Raw genomic sequence first — 16,826 nt, 5'->3', positions numbered from 1 at the left:
CAAACTCAACTTATTTTATAGAAGCAAACTAATTGTAGCAACAAAACCCATGCATTCTGATACCTTAACATGCTGTAAGCTTTTAGCTTTTCTTATGCCAAGGCACACAAAAAGCAGGCAATTGTTAGATAATAAACATTAACCCAGCTAACACCAAGAAAATTCCCCCCTTGTAGACTGCGGCTGACTCAAGTGATAGTTAAGCATCTTGCAGGATGATGAGTCAAGCATGCTACTCCACGTTTCCTTCTAAAACAAAGTGCTGTCTACATATTTATCATTTTTGTAAGACAACTAGTCCTAAACAAATCCCAACATTTTATTTGCAGGTGCATCTTATTTCAGTCCAATAGTCTGTGAACAGAATGGATAAAGAAGAAAGGAAAGTTTACATTAATCCAATGTATGTAGAAAACTTTTAATGAAACATAGATGCAGATTTGCTTTAAAAGCAAAAAGACGCTGGCTGCTTGATCTGTTCTGAAGAAAAATTAGAACTGAAAATGAGGCCAAAACACTTTTAGAAAATACTGTATTCATCCCCCTCTGAAAGAAAAAAGGATTTCCTTTCCTAACTAAATTTGTTGTTTCCCAGATAGCTATTCTGAAGACGCATAAACTAAAATTAGGGAAAACAAGATACTCTGTTTTTACACAGTTCTTCCAAAGAAACAATCAATTTCTTATTTGTCTGTACAAACTGAGAAAATTATCTGGTCCTGTAAACCTTAAAAAAAAATGTATTAATGCACTTATTTTTTGAAAATATTTTTTCCCCTCTTCCCCCTTCCCCCCCAATTTATTGATTCCCTGAATACAGACTATGACTGTCCCTTCAAAGCTTACAAAAGGATACAAGCCTAAACTGGTCATTACCACAACATGAAGCAGAACCAAGACTGGTATTAACTCTGTACCTGCTGTTGAGGATTTAAAAAGACAACAGATATCTGTAAATGGTACTGGGCTCCTCTGCTTAAAGGCTTACTTATAGTTTTTTCCTATATTTGACTAGCATGCACAGATCAAGTGAAGAAGAACAACTAGGCCTCCTATTAAACAATACTTTCTAGTTTTCCTACTACAAGGGGCCAAAACAGCTAAAAACCTAGCAAAAAAATACAAGAAATAATTTCAAAAGATGGTGAGTTCTTCAGCATGTCAAGTTTGCCATTCCACAGAAAATTCATTCTTTGTGGAACAAGTATATAGGGTGGTTTGGGGATTTTTTAAACAGTATCTGTTACTTTGACAAAAGAAACTTGATACTGGGGGTAGGAAAAAACAACAACAAAATGAGCCAGTTCATCTCCTTCAACATCTTTAGAAGATATATATATATATATCTATATAGTTCAGATGGCATTGATTTTCAAAAAAAAAAAAAAAAAAAAGCCAAGATTCTGTATTCTATGCCATATTGTAAATAAAGATTTTTTTTTAAATCCTTTAAAAAGAGCTGCTTTTTCACAGTACATGATTTCCGAGGTGAAACAGAGCTTGCACATACACTATTCAGTGGTGACAAAAAACTTCTTAAACTTCATACTGCAGCCTTCACATTAAGCTTGCTCTTTGAAATACTGTGCTCAGTAACATACATAACATGAGACATTTAAGAACAAAGCCCAGGAAGTGTCATGCTCAACAGCACTAAGTGCAGCTTCACCCACCTTGGTATTCTCTGATGTATAATAAGGTGAACTGAGATACACTTTTTCCGTAACTGGGACTTCACAATGCAGTAAAACATATCTGACCCACGCTAACGAATGCTGTGGGATGCAAACTGCACTGCAAAGTGGACGTACAAACTGGCAGTCAAGACACGGGGGAACAGGAAAGTTTGAGGGCGTTCACAGAAAACTTCTGAGAACGGAGAAAGAGAAGAGTGGTTTGAAGAAGAGGAAGTCGCATACATAGTACAGAGGTGAATGGCACAAACCCAGATCCTCAAGAGCACCAATCAGCTGCTGCAAACACTGCAAAATAACACTAGTTAGGTTGTGCTACAAACGGACGCTGCAGCCCACCAGAAGGGAGTGAGAGGGGAAGCTCAGGGTCTGAGGCTGATGGACCACCAGGCAGGCAGGTGCTGGCACAGAGCGGCAGAAAGAAAACAGACGCCGGCAGAACCAGGGAGCCAGTCCCACGGGAGGCTCTTGTGAAGTCAAGCAGAATGACTCAGATAATAAAAAAAGGAAATGGACAACAACACGCATGACCATTTTGCGCACATAACGCCCAAAGGAAAAACAGATTGCAACTACTCAGGGATATCCTGTGTGAGCAGATGCTTGAAAGTGCCACTTATTTCATAACCATTTTGCTGGTGGGGGGTGGAGGGGGAACTGAGGAAAAGGGAAAAAAAAAAAAGAGACAGGTTCAAAGATTGCCATTTTCTTTTTTCATCACACTTTTTTTTTTTCGTTTCTCCTTTTTTTAATAACAACAGCAAAAGTTATAACGATAACACTTCAAAAGATGGAAAGGGCACTAAAGGAAAAAGAAATGGTAATGACCACAACAGCCATTCAAGCACGTATAAAGAGAACTAGTGAAAAGACAGAAAGGAGCCAAGAAAGAACAAGCATAATCCTCTTGGAAAAAAACAAAAGCATTCAATAAGCCTGGGAAGAAAGGAGAAACGAAAGTCAGGATGGTAAGCTGTGAGGCAGACCTGACATTACACAAAGCAATTTTATAGCAAAGAGAAGCACACATTCCTGTATACGACAACAAAGCAATACAGAGATGGGTGAACAGGCTGTTCTTTACTGCTCCCACGGAAAGGTACTGTCCAGGGTGTACTACTGTGTATACGTATTTCACACAAATTCTTCAAGTGTTGACTGCTCTCATACCTCTGACTTTGACCTGATGCTTGGTACACTCTGGGCAGGGAAGGAGGGTGAATTCCTCTGTCTGATACATTGAATAGTCTGTGCTTGCGACCACAATCCGGTCTCCAGGCTCCCAACTACTAACATCGTCCAGAAGATTCAGTGTGACTCCACCTACTGCTTCTACCTGGAAGCCTGAAATTGGGACACCTAATTTAAACAAAAAAAAAAAAGTAAACACAATATAAGATTATAATCACCTTTATATGAAACTATCTCCAAGAAGATACAAATAAGAAATGTATGAGATTTCACAAGCTCCAAAGCCCTCTAAAGTACAATTCTGCTCTGAAACTTGCCAGGGTGAGATACCATTACGGCTTGCTTATTTGGTGGATCTCAAATGAAACAAATGGAAAAGATGGAACTAACAGTCACAGGAAAAAAAATTTATGCATTTTTTTTAAAAAAAACCCTAATATCATATGGCAACAATTTGTAGGTTCAGCTACCTCTACTTGTTTCAAGTGACATTTTTCCACCATTTAAAACTCTACAGATGCTATCAAGGACCTGGCAAAACAAAGCAGGGGGACTTTCCTTTTTATTCACAACTAAAAAAACACTTTGGCAGGCTAAACTACACACACATATGCTATTTCACTGCCTTGTGATGGATTTGCACAAGTTCAGCAACTCTTGCTTACTCTTGACCCTAACTCTACAGTACCAGCAAGTAAAAGATTATTTGGGTGGAATTTTTTTTTAAAAATAAGTCTATACACTTTCATGGGCTGTAATGAACCGTAAAGGAGTAGTATCAAATAGCTCAATAAATAAATATCCAACTGCCTTAAAAAAAATTCTTCTGAGGCAAATACAATATCGCTTAGTAATTCTACGAACAGAAAAAGTTGACTGGGCAAAAAAAGCAAAACTCAGATCAAAGATACCTTAAATATAAAAACAAATAAAGGATAAAAGCAAACAAGTGGTAGGTCTTCCAGGCTCTTTATACCACAGATTCAACTTGGTATGAGAAAAGCTGCCTAAAGTTTGGCATCAAACATCAACAGAAGATTGTAACAAGAATAAGACATTTCTCTTAGCTTCTACCAAGCTTTCTTTTTAGGATCATAACCACCATCTTGGATGCTTAGATTTAAAATACACAACTGACAAATTACTAATAGAAAAGGAAAAAGTCTGTTTCAGCCTTTTGTAAGACCCCTTATCTCTGTCTAAATATACTAAAAATGAAAACTCTCAGGGTTATGCTGTTCACATACTGTATACAAACAGACTGAGAAAACAGGATGTACTAGAGAACCGTGTCCTCATACTTCATCCATAGAAAAAACAAAAAAAACTTGGAGCAGCACTCAGAAATCTAATTTGCAACCAACAGTTCTAGTGGAAAAAAAAGCATATACAATATTTTTTACTTCTTCCCCAACTGCACGTTTTACAAAATGCTTCCCTACCATCATTCCATTCACTGTAAGCTCTCACAACAAACTTCTGACCATCCACTGTGAAAAACTCTTTCTGAGCAAGAGCTTTCCCACCAGTGCTGTGATTTTCATAGTTTCTCACTGATTCGTTACAGGAAGAATTTCCACCACCTATGACACCAACAAAAGCCCAGGCTTGCCTGTGAAAAACAAAAGTAAACGTTTAAATACAATGGTCCTTAACGAATTCTTCACAAACAGGTAAAGGACAAGACAAGGAGCACAGAAGTCATAAATAATTCTTTTGCCTGCTCTTCCAAATTAATTTTAAAATGCAGCTTCAAAATGCAGAAGAAAAATGGGCATACCTCATTGAAAAGAAACGTAGTTTAAAATAAGTGGATGTCCTATATACAACCTGGCAAATACAAGACCTCTTAATAGAGAAGACTTTCAGATACATTTTTGGTGCAATATCCAACAAGATACACTTTTTCCAAAGGCAAATCGCAAGAGATGAGCAACAGAAGCGATACAGGATCCTACTTCCAAGCAGCTTTACCGGGGTAGGGGACGACTAGGAGCCAGTGCCGGCATTCCTGCCGCAGCCCGCTGCCGTCACGGCGCTGCGGCAAGCAGCGTCCCAGAGCGGTGGTCAGGAGTCCCAGGAGATCGCGCGTGCATCAGGCCGGGAGGGGTGGACACAGCCGGCAGCAGCCGCTGGTGATCACTGTACTGGATGGGCAATACCTTTTGAATCTTTCAAGATGCTCAGGCCCAGAAAAGGAATGGCGTACCGCTACACAACCTTTGCACGAGGGATCACCAATGTTTTTGAAGGCTGAGACCAAGGATTTTTGCTTTTCCCCCTTGCTAGTGCCATCCCTCAGCTGGACACCTACTTGGCTGAGCACTGGAGTAGAGCAGGGAACTGTCCTGGATGTACTTCCCCCCTTCCTACAGTTCTGCTCAATGCATCCAAGTTTTTGGAAATTAAAAACAAACCACACGCCACAGCAAGCTGCCACCAAGTTCAAAAAACAAGACTATTTTGCTGTCCTGTACTGCTCTGTAATGCCATAATTACGTGTGCAAAGGAAGCAGTCGAGATCATCTATTAAAAAGCCGAACAACTTTGCATCATTAGAGTTGAATCATTCACACCAAATGAAAACGGTGTCAGCTAGCTGGACTGTAGTCTGTTCCTAATGATCGAGTCAAAGGCAGATATTAAAACCACCTTCAATCCAGTTGCCTTTATTTCAGTCCCCTCATGATGTTCTTACTGATTGGGATTAAAAGGCCAATTGAAACTGTTTAGTGTTAGTCTGTTCATAGGAACAGTACATAGCGGGCCAGCTTTTCAAGAGCAGCACCAAACAAGCTGAACGTTTCACAGACGAACATTTAAAATAAATATCAAGGTACTTTAATGCATGCTGTTTTGCAGAAAGAGGCAGAAGGGGAGAGGGATGTAACGGAGTTATTCACCCCCGTGCTGAAGTCTCCTTCACTAGCTTTACAGGTTTAACAAAACAACCCTGCTTTTCCTCAGTGAGCCCTCAGGGAGAGCTTCTTGCCTGCCTTCCACAGCAGAACAAGACAATTTTATGTGCTCACAGAGCCCCTACCGACTAACGAAAACAGACAAGAATCAGTTCAGCAGAGAAGGAAGAAAGGCTGCTTCTTCCCAGCCACAAGCTGAAGAAGTTCTTCATTTCAGACAAACCGGCATGGAGGTCATGGGCAGAGACGAACACGAGAAATCCACACCTCCAGGCCAGGCCAATGACCTGAACAACCACCACACAGGCTTCCCTGCTTTCAGGAGGTGGGACCTATTACAGGACATCCAGTTCTCAGCACTGCTGACCAAACTGCTTCAGAGGGAGTGCTGCAAGCACTTGCCATCCCATGACCACATGCTTACACAGCCTCTGACACAAACGTGCTCCTGACGGGAACTGAGGTCAGAACATGCCATCCTGACTGACGCCCCAGCCTGCCCCTGCCAAAGCAGAGGGAGGAAACTAACGGGAATCCAGATGCTGGGGGGATAGCGAGGGGTAAGAATAGAACGGAAAAATCTAAACGACCGATTTCTTGGAAAACAGAAACAGGTTAGGAGACTTGGTATCCCTTTCACTGGTATTGCTAACCCCGTGCAGCACAAAGCCAAGTCCAGAACATGCACTGCAAAAAGTCATTTGCCACTACTAAATGCATGGCTCAGCAGTTTAAGTTTCCTGCTTTAGTAATTCCTATTATACCTCTTCTACTGTCCACCATTTGAACTCTGACCAACTGAAAAGAATGGTCAAAAGATACAGAAACACCTTACAAGTGTACTTCAGTAACAAAATATTTTTATAGGTCAGTTCCCTTGCAAAACCAGTGGAGGGGTAATGTACTTTCATCTCAACAATGCACAGATATGAATAAGACACTACTTGATATACAGGATTAGCATCCCTTCCCTGTACTCAAGTTCCTAGCTTGGCATTCCTTGCTCCTCCAGACAAAGTCATATGCATTAAAAGCCTCACCTAGCAACTGCTTTCTATCTGTGTGTTTGAACGAGAAAAAAAATTCCTCACTGCACCCAGTTTTAACTTCTGTAAAGAACAGTGAAAGAGAGCAATTACAAGTACGTAATAAAGTCTACCACGCTGATACCTGTAACTATCAGTCTCTGCACTATCAAAATACTGCACACTGAATACTACTACTGCAGTACTATGTACAACACCGAGAATCCTCTGAAGACTTTAAGAACAGACACTGTCAAAGTTTAATGAATTCTCCAAAGGCAGCAGAATCTGTATATAATCTTTACTCAGCACAAAAGGGAAAATAAATTATTTACCTGTAACTCAATCCTCTGACAAACTTACTTCCCAGAAGATTTTGAATAGTTACTCTGGTTTCCTCCAGTAGATTTTTAGCAGCTGAATCTCCTACAGCAATAGCAACAATGCGACCAGGACTTCCATTTTTCAGTAAGTTCTGGAGCTTCAAGCTTTCTTCTGAAAATTCATGTGTATCAAACTTCAGCACTTCCAAAACCTCTGCTGTGTCCTGATCGATCACTCTCACATTTAGTCCTCGGGAAAAATTCTTTTTAAATGTATAATGACCATAGGCCAGCCCTGAGAAATACACAGTCTTTGACAGAAGAGTCCATGATAACTTCTGGTGCCCATGCAACTCCAGCGTTCCTTCAGGGCCCACGCCAATAAATTTTTTGCCAAATTCTGGCATATCAGCACCTTCGTTTGACTTTCCATACAAAATAATAGTTGCTTTGGATTTATAGCGGCATTTCTCTGCTCCAACATGAAGCATTCCACCATCCTTTATCAGGATAAATCGAGTTCTCAAGGTAATATTTTTAGAACCTTCTTTATCATCACCAAAAACAAGTAACCCTAAAGGAAAAAATATATTTCTGTACATCAAAGCAGAATTCAGATAGACTCAAAGACTCAAGTTCTTAAATAAGAACAACAGATGAATTACAGATTTATTTTCCACACCCATTAATTAAGCTGTTACTCTGTCATATATGTTTAAGAATATTTGAGAAAGTAACTCCTACCAACTGTGATTTCTCTTTCTAAGACTGTGCTCGGTTTATTCCTGATTTTTTCTGCCATTGTCAGAAGACAATCAGATCTTATACAAGGAAGGCTACTACACAAGTCTTGTTTTACTATATCCTATAGAAAAATCACATTAATGCTCCACTGAAAAGACTTTGCAGTGTTCATTCATCTTTTTAATGATATTCCCGGCCTGGTAGCAGGCTGAAAAGTAAAAGCAGGGGAACTGGTCAATAAGCTGCAACATAAAATTCCAACACATTTTTCATTCAATCACAGAAGTAAAAACTATGCAGTAAACTGAAGCATGATGTTCATCTTGCCATTTCATACCTCCATCCTGTATAACTATAGAGTGTACTGTAGCGTCTGAGGTCAGACGAAACAAATCCCCTTTTTTGATAAAAACTCTCTTTTCAGGATCTTTTCCAGGGCTCCAGTTTTTAAGACGAGGATTCTGATCGGGACAATTCTCTGCAATACAATGTGAAGTTCAGCTTTTAAAAAAACAAGCGTCATCAATCAAGGCAGCATTAGGATGAACACGAGCAAGGCAGAGTCAGTAACCCACAAAGGATTCCCACCTTCATCTGTAATTACAATACTGCAGCCACTGATTCTACTGTTTGCATTCATTCAAGCAGCCAAAAAGATACCTGAAAGGTGGCTAAACTCTCAAGGGGAGGAAGGCATTCTTATACTGAATTAAACTAGTGATGACCACAGACTGAACTGTCAACATACACTGTTGACAATACATACTTTCAAACCGCATCTGATTTTTTTGAGATTTTCTGTATCAACTGCAGTAGATGAGGAAAGGTAAGTGGGAAGCACTCGGATCCATAGCAGTCACACCGAGCACTGGATGTCCTAGGCCAGCTACCTAGGCCAACTAATGTGGTTGTAAAGCATCTAAATATCTCACTGCCCTCAAGGTCTCTCCCTGGGTGAGAAAGGCTGATTCTTTCTTGCTTTTAAGCATTCAAATCACTTCTTTCAGTGTAGGTTTGAAGGTAAGGAATAAAGAGGGACAAGACATCCTTAGAATATCTAGTATAAAGCCTTACTGGTTAGAGCAGTTTCCTGGGAGACAAGACATCTGGGTCTAAGCTCACAGTTTGTACTCCTTAGAAAGTCAGCTTATATATCAGGCTACAAACCACGCAAGAGCAGAGACAGATGCAATCCTTGCTGAAACCCTGCTGAAGGTCAGGCTCTACACAGGCAATAACACCATACTACAAGGCCAGAAAAGGAGAAACACCAGCAAGAAGTGACAAGGTTGTGTGATTCCAGATGAAGTTACAGCAATGTAGTATTTACAACACACACATCTTCAGCACATCAAGCAGCTGAGTAATGCAGCAGCATACACATGCTACAAAAACAGAAAAGGGAAGTATATTCCTTGGATTTTCTTACCAAAAGAAAAGTCAGACTGAAAATATTTTTCTTAAGCAAAAGACAACCAGAAAGATGCCAAAATAAACAGGTTAGCAGCCCAACTGAGAGTAACAGTCCAAATAGCCTTTTCACATCTTATCTTCTGGAGAAAAACACCCACACATCTGCAATGCAACTTTGGGGCTAAAAAGCTATTAGCAATAACCCATTCTTGCAAAACCTAAAGAAAGTAAAACCTATCCAGAAGTTTAACACAAGCCAGCCTTAGTTTTGCTGACAGAAATGTTTTTCCTTTGGTGTTACTCTCTACAATTCAAATCCTTTCCAACTCAGGAAACCCACATAAACCAAGATTTGACTACCAGTGGGAAAAAAATAGCAGAACTGCATAAGGGCAAAAGGCATCCAAGTAGTAATATAAAAATGAAAACTAAAGAAAATATTTTGGAGGGATCCTAAGAAGAGAGCATTTAGAAAATGAAATTCAACACCTGAGGGAAAGCCAAAAAGCAAGAAGCATTGCGATCATCAAGACTGCTGAGCACTCACCAGATAAATGCAAGCCTATTGCCTGACTCATGCAGAGTCACTAAACCCCTTCCTGCAGACACCACACACACACAAGCACTGTGTGAAGAAACACATATTTCCTGGCTGGTAGCAAAGGGCAATGTGAGGAAATCATGAGTCAGCAACCTGATGATTTCTGCTTAGCATGATTTACAGAAGAGAAGATCTAATAACTGTAAGCTTTAATGTTGAGTCAGAAAGAAGAGGGATAGCACAATAACTAAAAAAAAAAAAAAAATTAAATCTATTGTACATTACAATCCAGCAAGGAAGCCATCAGCATCAGAAGCAGACACTCCTGTGTTGCAATCATGCTTCGGAAGCACAGTGAATCAACTTTTTGGCGAGCAGATCAGATGTGCCCAGCAAAAGTATTTTGAAATTCTCCCTTAGCAATTGCAGTGGGGTGCAGGGAAACATCAAATTTAGTACTTCACCATATGTTACCTCCAAAATTACTGATTAGATTTTACAGACCAGTCATTGCCTCTACAGTTAAGGTTAAATGAAAACAGAAGCATAGACCAGAAAATGTTAGGTAGTTATGGCCGTGCCAAATTTAACCACTCCTGTTGAAAATTTTTCAAGTCAAGCCTCTGCTTCAGAGCATTTTTATAAAAATGCGTCAGCTCTCCTTCAGGTTTAGTTGCTTCTAATTGACAAGGGGAGAGGAAGTGATGTTTTTGCAAATGGTGGTGTGTGGGGGGAACCACCTCACAAAAAACCACCCTGCCAAAAAAAACCAAATTCTAGAACCTTCCATGTGCTGGAGCAAGGATATGAAATTTGGCAGGAGAAAAGGCAGGAAACAGTTCTCAGTATGTAGTTAAATACTTGCTTTTTACCTGCTTAGCCACCAAGTCTAGAGTTTTTTAAGGCCTCTGGGAAAAAGTTATCAGTGTTATATCATGCTCAGCAGAAGTTTATCACAGTTTGGCAGCTAAATTTTCCGAGGATCCTGTTTACCCTGGGCAAGCTCCAGCCAAGAGCTGCAAAGGCCAAGCAGAACTTTTCCCTGAAAGCCTCCCCAGCTTGTCATCCTGTCCCTGCAGCACAAGCCCCTGGAAATGGGGAAGGAAATCACATTTCCAGTGCTCTCCCTGCTCTCCAGTGTTCAGGACTCCTTAGAAAAAAAGATGATGACAGGAAGATAAAAGCAAGGAGGAAAAAAGAAACCAGCTGACAGGCAGGAACAGAAATGCAGACAAGTATCATTTTCCCTTTGGGGAAGGTGTGCTGGAGGTTTAGGATTTACACACAATTACTACTAAGTCTCGCATTCCCTTCACTGCCTTTTACACAGCCATTACAAGTACTGACAATACGGATTTCCAATTAGCCCTTAAGAAGAACACACCTAGCTGGAACTGGTGTCCTTGGCCACAGTACTGCATGTGCTACGTTGGAGCTGAGCATATTAACCTTTCACCCTGTCAGGAAACTTCTGGGGAGCTGCTGCAACAACACTGTAAGATTAAAATTTCGGCCAGGCTTTCCTTGGTGTCTGTAGGAGTTTCTCTTGTGTCAGGGTGTATTGGGTTTGTGTGGTGAGGTTTTGGTAGCAGGGGAGGGGCTGCAGGGGTGTCTCCTGTGAGAAGCTGCTGGAAGCTTCCCCGGCTCCAAGTCGGACCCGCCGCTGGCCCAGGCCGAGCCCATCAGCGACGGTGGTAGCGCCTCTGGGAGAACAGGTTTGAGAGGGGGAACCTGCAGTGAGTGGGGGGATCGGAACGTGAGAGGAAGGAACCCCTCTGCAGACACCGAGGTCAGTGCGGAAGGAGGGGAGGAGGAGCGGGGGAGGAGGGGATGCCCCTGCAGCCGGTGGTGAGACGGCAGGCTGTGTCCCCCAGCCCACGGGGGGCAGCGCGGGAGCGGAGGCCCACCTGCAGTCTGGGGAGAAAGGAGCCCACGCAGGAGCGGGGGGATGCCCCCCAAGATGGCCATGACTCCGTGGGAAAGCCCGCGCTGGAGCAGTCTGCCTGAAGGACTGCAGCCTATGGGAAGGACTCAATGTTGGAGAAGTTTGTGAAGGACTGTCTCCTATGGGAAGGGACCCACACTGGAGCAGGGGAAGAGTGAGGAGTCCTGCCCCTGAGGAGGAAGGAGCGGCAGAGACAAGGTGTGATGAACTGACCCCAGCCCCCATTCCCTGTCCCCCTGCGCTGCTGCAGGGGAGGAGGGAGAGAAAACAGGGAGTGAAGCTGAGCTGGGAAGGAAGGAGAGGTGGGGGAAGGTGTTTTAAGATTTGGTTTAATTCTCATTATCCTTCTTTTGATTTGATTGGTAGTAAGTTAAATTGATTTTGTTTTTTCCCCAAGTTGAGCCTGTCTTTTGCCTGTGACCATAAGTGGTGAGTGATCCCTCCCTGTCCTTGTGCCAACTCACGAGCTGTTCTTTATATTTTCTCCTTCCCAACCCACCAGGGGGGAGGAGGGAGTGAGCAAGCAGCCTTGTGGTGTTTTGTTGCCAGCTGGGCTTAAACCACCACAGGGGGTTTCCAAAGGATTCTATGGGTGCATGTTCGTTTTTTTTAAAGGATAATGGAAGGGAACTTCAGAAAGACACAATGCAACAATTAGTACTGAAAACTGGCCTGGACTTCCATCAAGAAGTAGTGGGATGTTGCAGGAAAGCAGTCACGACCTTAGGTTACTCCTTAGCCCTTATGTAAGTCATTACTGTAGACAAAAAAAAAGCCTGTCTACTAAATCACAGCAACTCTTCCTGCAACATCCTCAGTATCCCCGGTGATCGATCAACCACATGCTGACCATGCATTCGGTGCAATAAATCCGCAAAACTCAATGCCTCTGGAATGAACTACGGCAGATGAAGCAAAACCATTCCAAAACCACTTAACATTTTTAAAAAAGGCAAGCCATCTCCTTCACATTACTGGCTTTTAAAGTATAAAGGGACTATTATTTTATGTAATCCACAGCACACGATAACACCATACTTCTACTAAAACCATCATCAAAATCTACAAGTTTTAGTTAATTAAAAGTTAAAATCTTGGTATCAAAGCAGAAAGGTTTTTCGCCTCTGCAAAGTACTTCTCAGAGTCAACTGCCTAAGTCACCTGTCAGCCTTCTCTTGAACTTGGCTGTAACCAAAGTACTTACTGCAGATATGTACCCATTACCAGTGATCTGGATCACAACACAGCAGTAACTTTCCATTTACTACTCCCTCAGGTTTTTTTGTTAATTTGTTTTCCTTCATTATTATTAGGAAAACTCAGTGGCATCACCCAAGAAGAGATCTCAGCAAGCCGCCACCAAGAGTGCTCCGGTCAGATGTGTGCGTTCATTTTGCACTGTCATCTGAAATCTTCAGTTGATTATCTAGTTTATTTAGCCTGTGTTGCACTGACTTTGGAAACTGAATCTTTTGAGTTACTGCCAAAAGCCACTGAGGAGTCTAAGTCTGCTGTGTTACAATAGCCAACAGTTTCAATTCAAAACCCTCTTTAGCTTTTAGAAACCTGATTTCTGCCTCAAAAAAACCCCCAAACTAAAACAAAAAACAAACCCATGCTCCAAACTATACTAACAACCTTTAGCAACTGTACCTTACAGCAACTCCTAGCAGTATTTGGCCAGAGCGATGTATACTTAGCAATCAGCAGTTAATCACATCACCTGTTCATGCTTTGTAACCACAGACTCATTTGAGACATTTTCCAAATTCCATGAAAGTTGCCCAGTTTTCTAAGATGAGCTAAAAAAAAAAATCAGCGCTAATAGATTGAAAAGGTCCCTGCCCAATTTGTGTATAAACAAAGCACACATACTGTCGGTATAAATTCTTGCAAATTTTAAAATTATTTTACTTGAACATTCTTCTACTACCTTCCTTAGTTACTGCTTAAACAGACAGGATTTAATTTTGTCTGCAATTTGTGAACATACCAGACAGCTTCTTCTGCAGGCAAAAATAATTACACTTATACAACATTCATGCTTCTTGCCCCCTCACCAGTAGTCTTTATTTACTGCTATGCCTTTTTGCTTCATGTAAGTAAATCAAATCATTCACAGTAAAAACATACAAATGACACTGATAACAGAAAAAAGAGCTGATCTTAGTGTCCACACACTGCTTCCCTCCATGTTAAAACTGCAGTAAGCGTTCTATTTTTGCATTTAACACTAATCCTGATGCTGAATTATTCAATTGGGTTCCCAGGGACCGTAACTTCTAGGATGATCTTGTTTGCAAAAGAACTTACCATCTGGAGCATATTTTGAAGCTATTCCCAGAAAAATCCCCAGTGCAACAAAAAGTGAAAGGCTAGAAATGGCAAAGCAAATGAGAGTATTTTTGTGCCTGTTGGCTTCTGCCTGGCGGCGGTGCTGATCCACTGGTAAGGATGGGAGTCTTGTCCGGGCTTCTTGTCTCGCAGAGGTAAATTCAGCTGCAGCATGGCTCTGCGAAGGTGGCGGGGGACGGAGAGGGGCAATTCTCCCCGGGATGTACCCAGAAGACCTGTGACTGCTCCCATTCTGAGGCTGCAGGAAAGCAGGGGAGCTCCCCCTGGCATCAGTGTCTTGCATGTTATAAAGTCACTGGAACACGGACACAGACAGGGAAAAAATAACAGGCTTTCAGAATACAGAGTACAATACATAAAAGAAAAAAAAGAAACAAACAAACGAAAATGCAATTTTAAGCCACATGCCTTCTTAAGAAGAACAGCCACTGAAACTGTGGCTATGTACAAAGTATCAGTCACTCAGTTGCTACTGGTCATTTGCCATGGTGTAACAGCTTGAAACAATACTATATATGTATCTTCAACAAAATTAAACTTAAAAGCATCTGGTATGGGAGGGAACACAGTACAGCACAGACTATTTCTTTGTAGTTCCACTAGGTATTTTTCACAGAGTGTTTTCACAGTTAACTTCTATTATGTGATTAAGAAACGAGCTGAACAATGAGAAAGCTAGCAACCCCTTCTTCCCCACAGTTATGCAAAGAATGCCCAAATGTATTTCTTCTGCACTGCAGAGGCTGAACAAACTCCTCATTGTTTTCCTATATGGAAAAGAAGCTGAAAGAGACAAGCCTTCCCTCCCACACTGGAAGCAGTAAAAAGCATTTAAATTTAATATGTAAACTACCAAACACTACTTTATTTACATTCATGCTGATGCAATTTAGTCAACACTTTTAATTAGCTGAACCCACAAACTCTTAATTTACTCACAGCAAGATTTGGTTGCTAGTAAAGATGCATCAGGAATGGTCCTGTAAGAAAGTCATCTGTATCTTGTTCAGCAAACCTCATGTTTTTTCTTGTTGCTGAGATGCCTGTGTTTGGACACAAAGCCTGGAAGCAACATGACTGCTCCAGATCTCTGCACCTATCACCCAGAAGCTAGCGCTACTTTTATTTCAGTTATTAGTATTGTTTCCACCTTTTTCTGAAGCAACCAATGAGAAAAGCTTACCAAAAACATTACTGCCTGTCCTGTCCTCACCAACAGTTCTAACCAACCATGCTTTTCTGGTTTCCTTTAAGAGACACAAAACTGCATTTGACCATTTTCTTAGGCTTTCTGGTCAACTGTGTTGTATCATATGGAGTATTCACCAAGCTGGCATAATTTTATTTAATTTTTTTATTAAAATTTCTTTGGGATGGATTTTTTGAGAAGGCTGCTCAAGTTTCAGTTAACTGAAACCTAACTTTCTAAACTAAATCCTGAAGGGGATTTAGGCAGAAGTCATGTATATTCAATAGCAAAATGAATTACAAAAATAAAAAACGACCAATAACAGAAAAGCATAAAGATCCTCTTTCTCATCCATTAACAAAGGGAAGTCTGAGCTACGCTCTGAAGTGCCAGGCACACTGGTGAAGGAGAAACGTGACAACTGTAATCTTATTCTGAGAAGTAGCAAAGGAGCCTTTTGTCTCGCACGCTGCAAAATCTGATACTCCACTGTTTCAAGGCAAAAGAGTTGCTATTATTGAACAGGCTGGATTACCCTTTCATGGGAGACAATGCATCTCCAGATGTACGCACAATGACGATAAAGGCACTGAAATATTAACTGGAGTAGCCATCCCAGAGTGCAAAAATTATGCCAAGTCCTCCAGCAGTGTTTCTCGCACCTGTTCGTTGTAGCAAACTGATTTTCACCATCCTCCTTTCTGTTCTTTGAAAAACTATTTCCCAAATCTAATCCTCTGCTCTCAGACTTAACTGCCCAATGTGTTATGAGCACTGTGCAACAGCTTGCTTTCACCACATGTGCTTTTACACTCAACTAGTCATCTTTCAGCAGTGAAAACTCAAATAATTTCTATGTTTTAGAAGTGGTGTTAAAAGCTGAGTAGAGAAGCTTTTCAACTAATTCAAACGCAGTATTTATGTCTAGTTGAAACAAATATTTCAGTATCTTTCTGACTGAAAATTCAAAGAAATCTGATCCAGCATTGACTTTTTTTTATGGTTTGGACCCCCAACTCCTTAAACTTGGTTAAAAAGTTTTTAGATACGGCATTTATCTATCACACTGACAAAATGACTACAGAGTGTTCATTATAATGTGATACGAAGAGTTAGTAAGTTTGTTAATTGCTCAGCTACATCAACTAAATCCACAATGGTTAAGCAAAAGTTAACTTACTTTTACAAAATAATTTTACCACAATTTTGCCTACTAAGGCCTCTTAAAGTACTGTTAGACCTTTAAAGAAAAAAGTCATTCATTACAACAGACATCGAAAACACTTGTGTCATATTTCAAGCATATTTTGTTTTGTACGAAGCATTGTTTGCAAGCCTCATTTTGCAAACTGTAGAAGTTTTCCAACTGTCCCACTCAAGCACAAACACAAGTCACCCCAAGGACAGGTGGAAAAGAGACTGCAGAATCACTGTCTTACCCATTACAAAATAAAAATAATGAAACAAAGCCATAAGGAGATACTTAGC

General features: G+C 41.0%; 1 protein-coding gene across 1 annotated transcript in view; it reads right to left on the bottom strand.

Moving 5' to 3' along the window:
* Nucleotides 1-16,826, bottom strand: part of CEMIP2 (cell migration inducing hyaluronidase 2) — a 51,874-nt gene that overhangs the window by 25,150 nt on the left and 9,898 nt on the right. The window contains exons 2-6 of the mRNA XM_069776190.1: nt 14,108-14,444; nt 8,233-8,373; nt 7,164-7,725; nt 4,328-4,497; nt 2,865-3,053 (exon numbers count right to left, since the gene is read on the bottom strand). Coding sequence (XP_069632291.1) covers nt 2,865-3,053; nt 4,328-4,497; nt 7,164-7,725; nt 8,233-8,373; nt 14,108-14,432 — 1,387 coding nt within the window. The 5' untranslated portion in view covers nt 14,433-14,444. The remainder of the gene's footprint in view (nt 1-2,864; nt 3,054-4,327; nt 4,498-7,163; nt 7,726-8,232; nt 8,374-14,107; nt 14,445-16,826) is intronic.

Source organism: Haliaeetus albicilla, chromosome Z (assembly GCF_947461875.1).
Source record: "Haliaeetus albicilla chromosome Z, bHalAlb1.1, whole genome shotgun sequence".
In the NCBI taxonomy this organism is placed as follows: domain Eukaryota; kingdom Metazoa; phylum Chordata; class Aves; order Accipitriformes; family Accipitridae; genus Haliaeetus; species Haliaeetus albicilla.
This window is presented reverse-complemented; position numbering and strand designations above follow the sequence as displayed.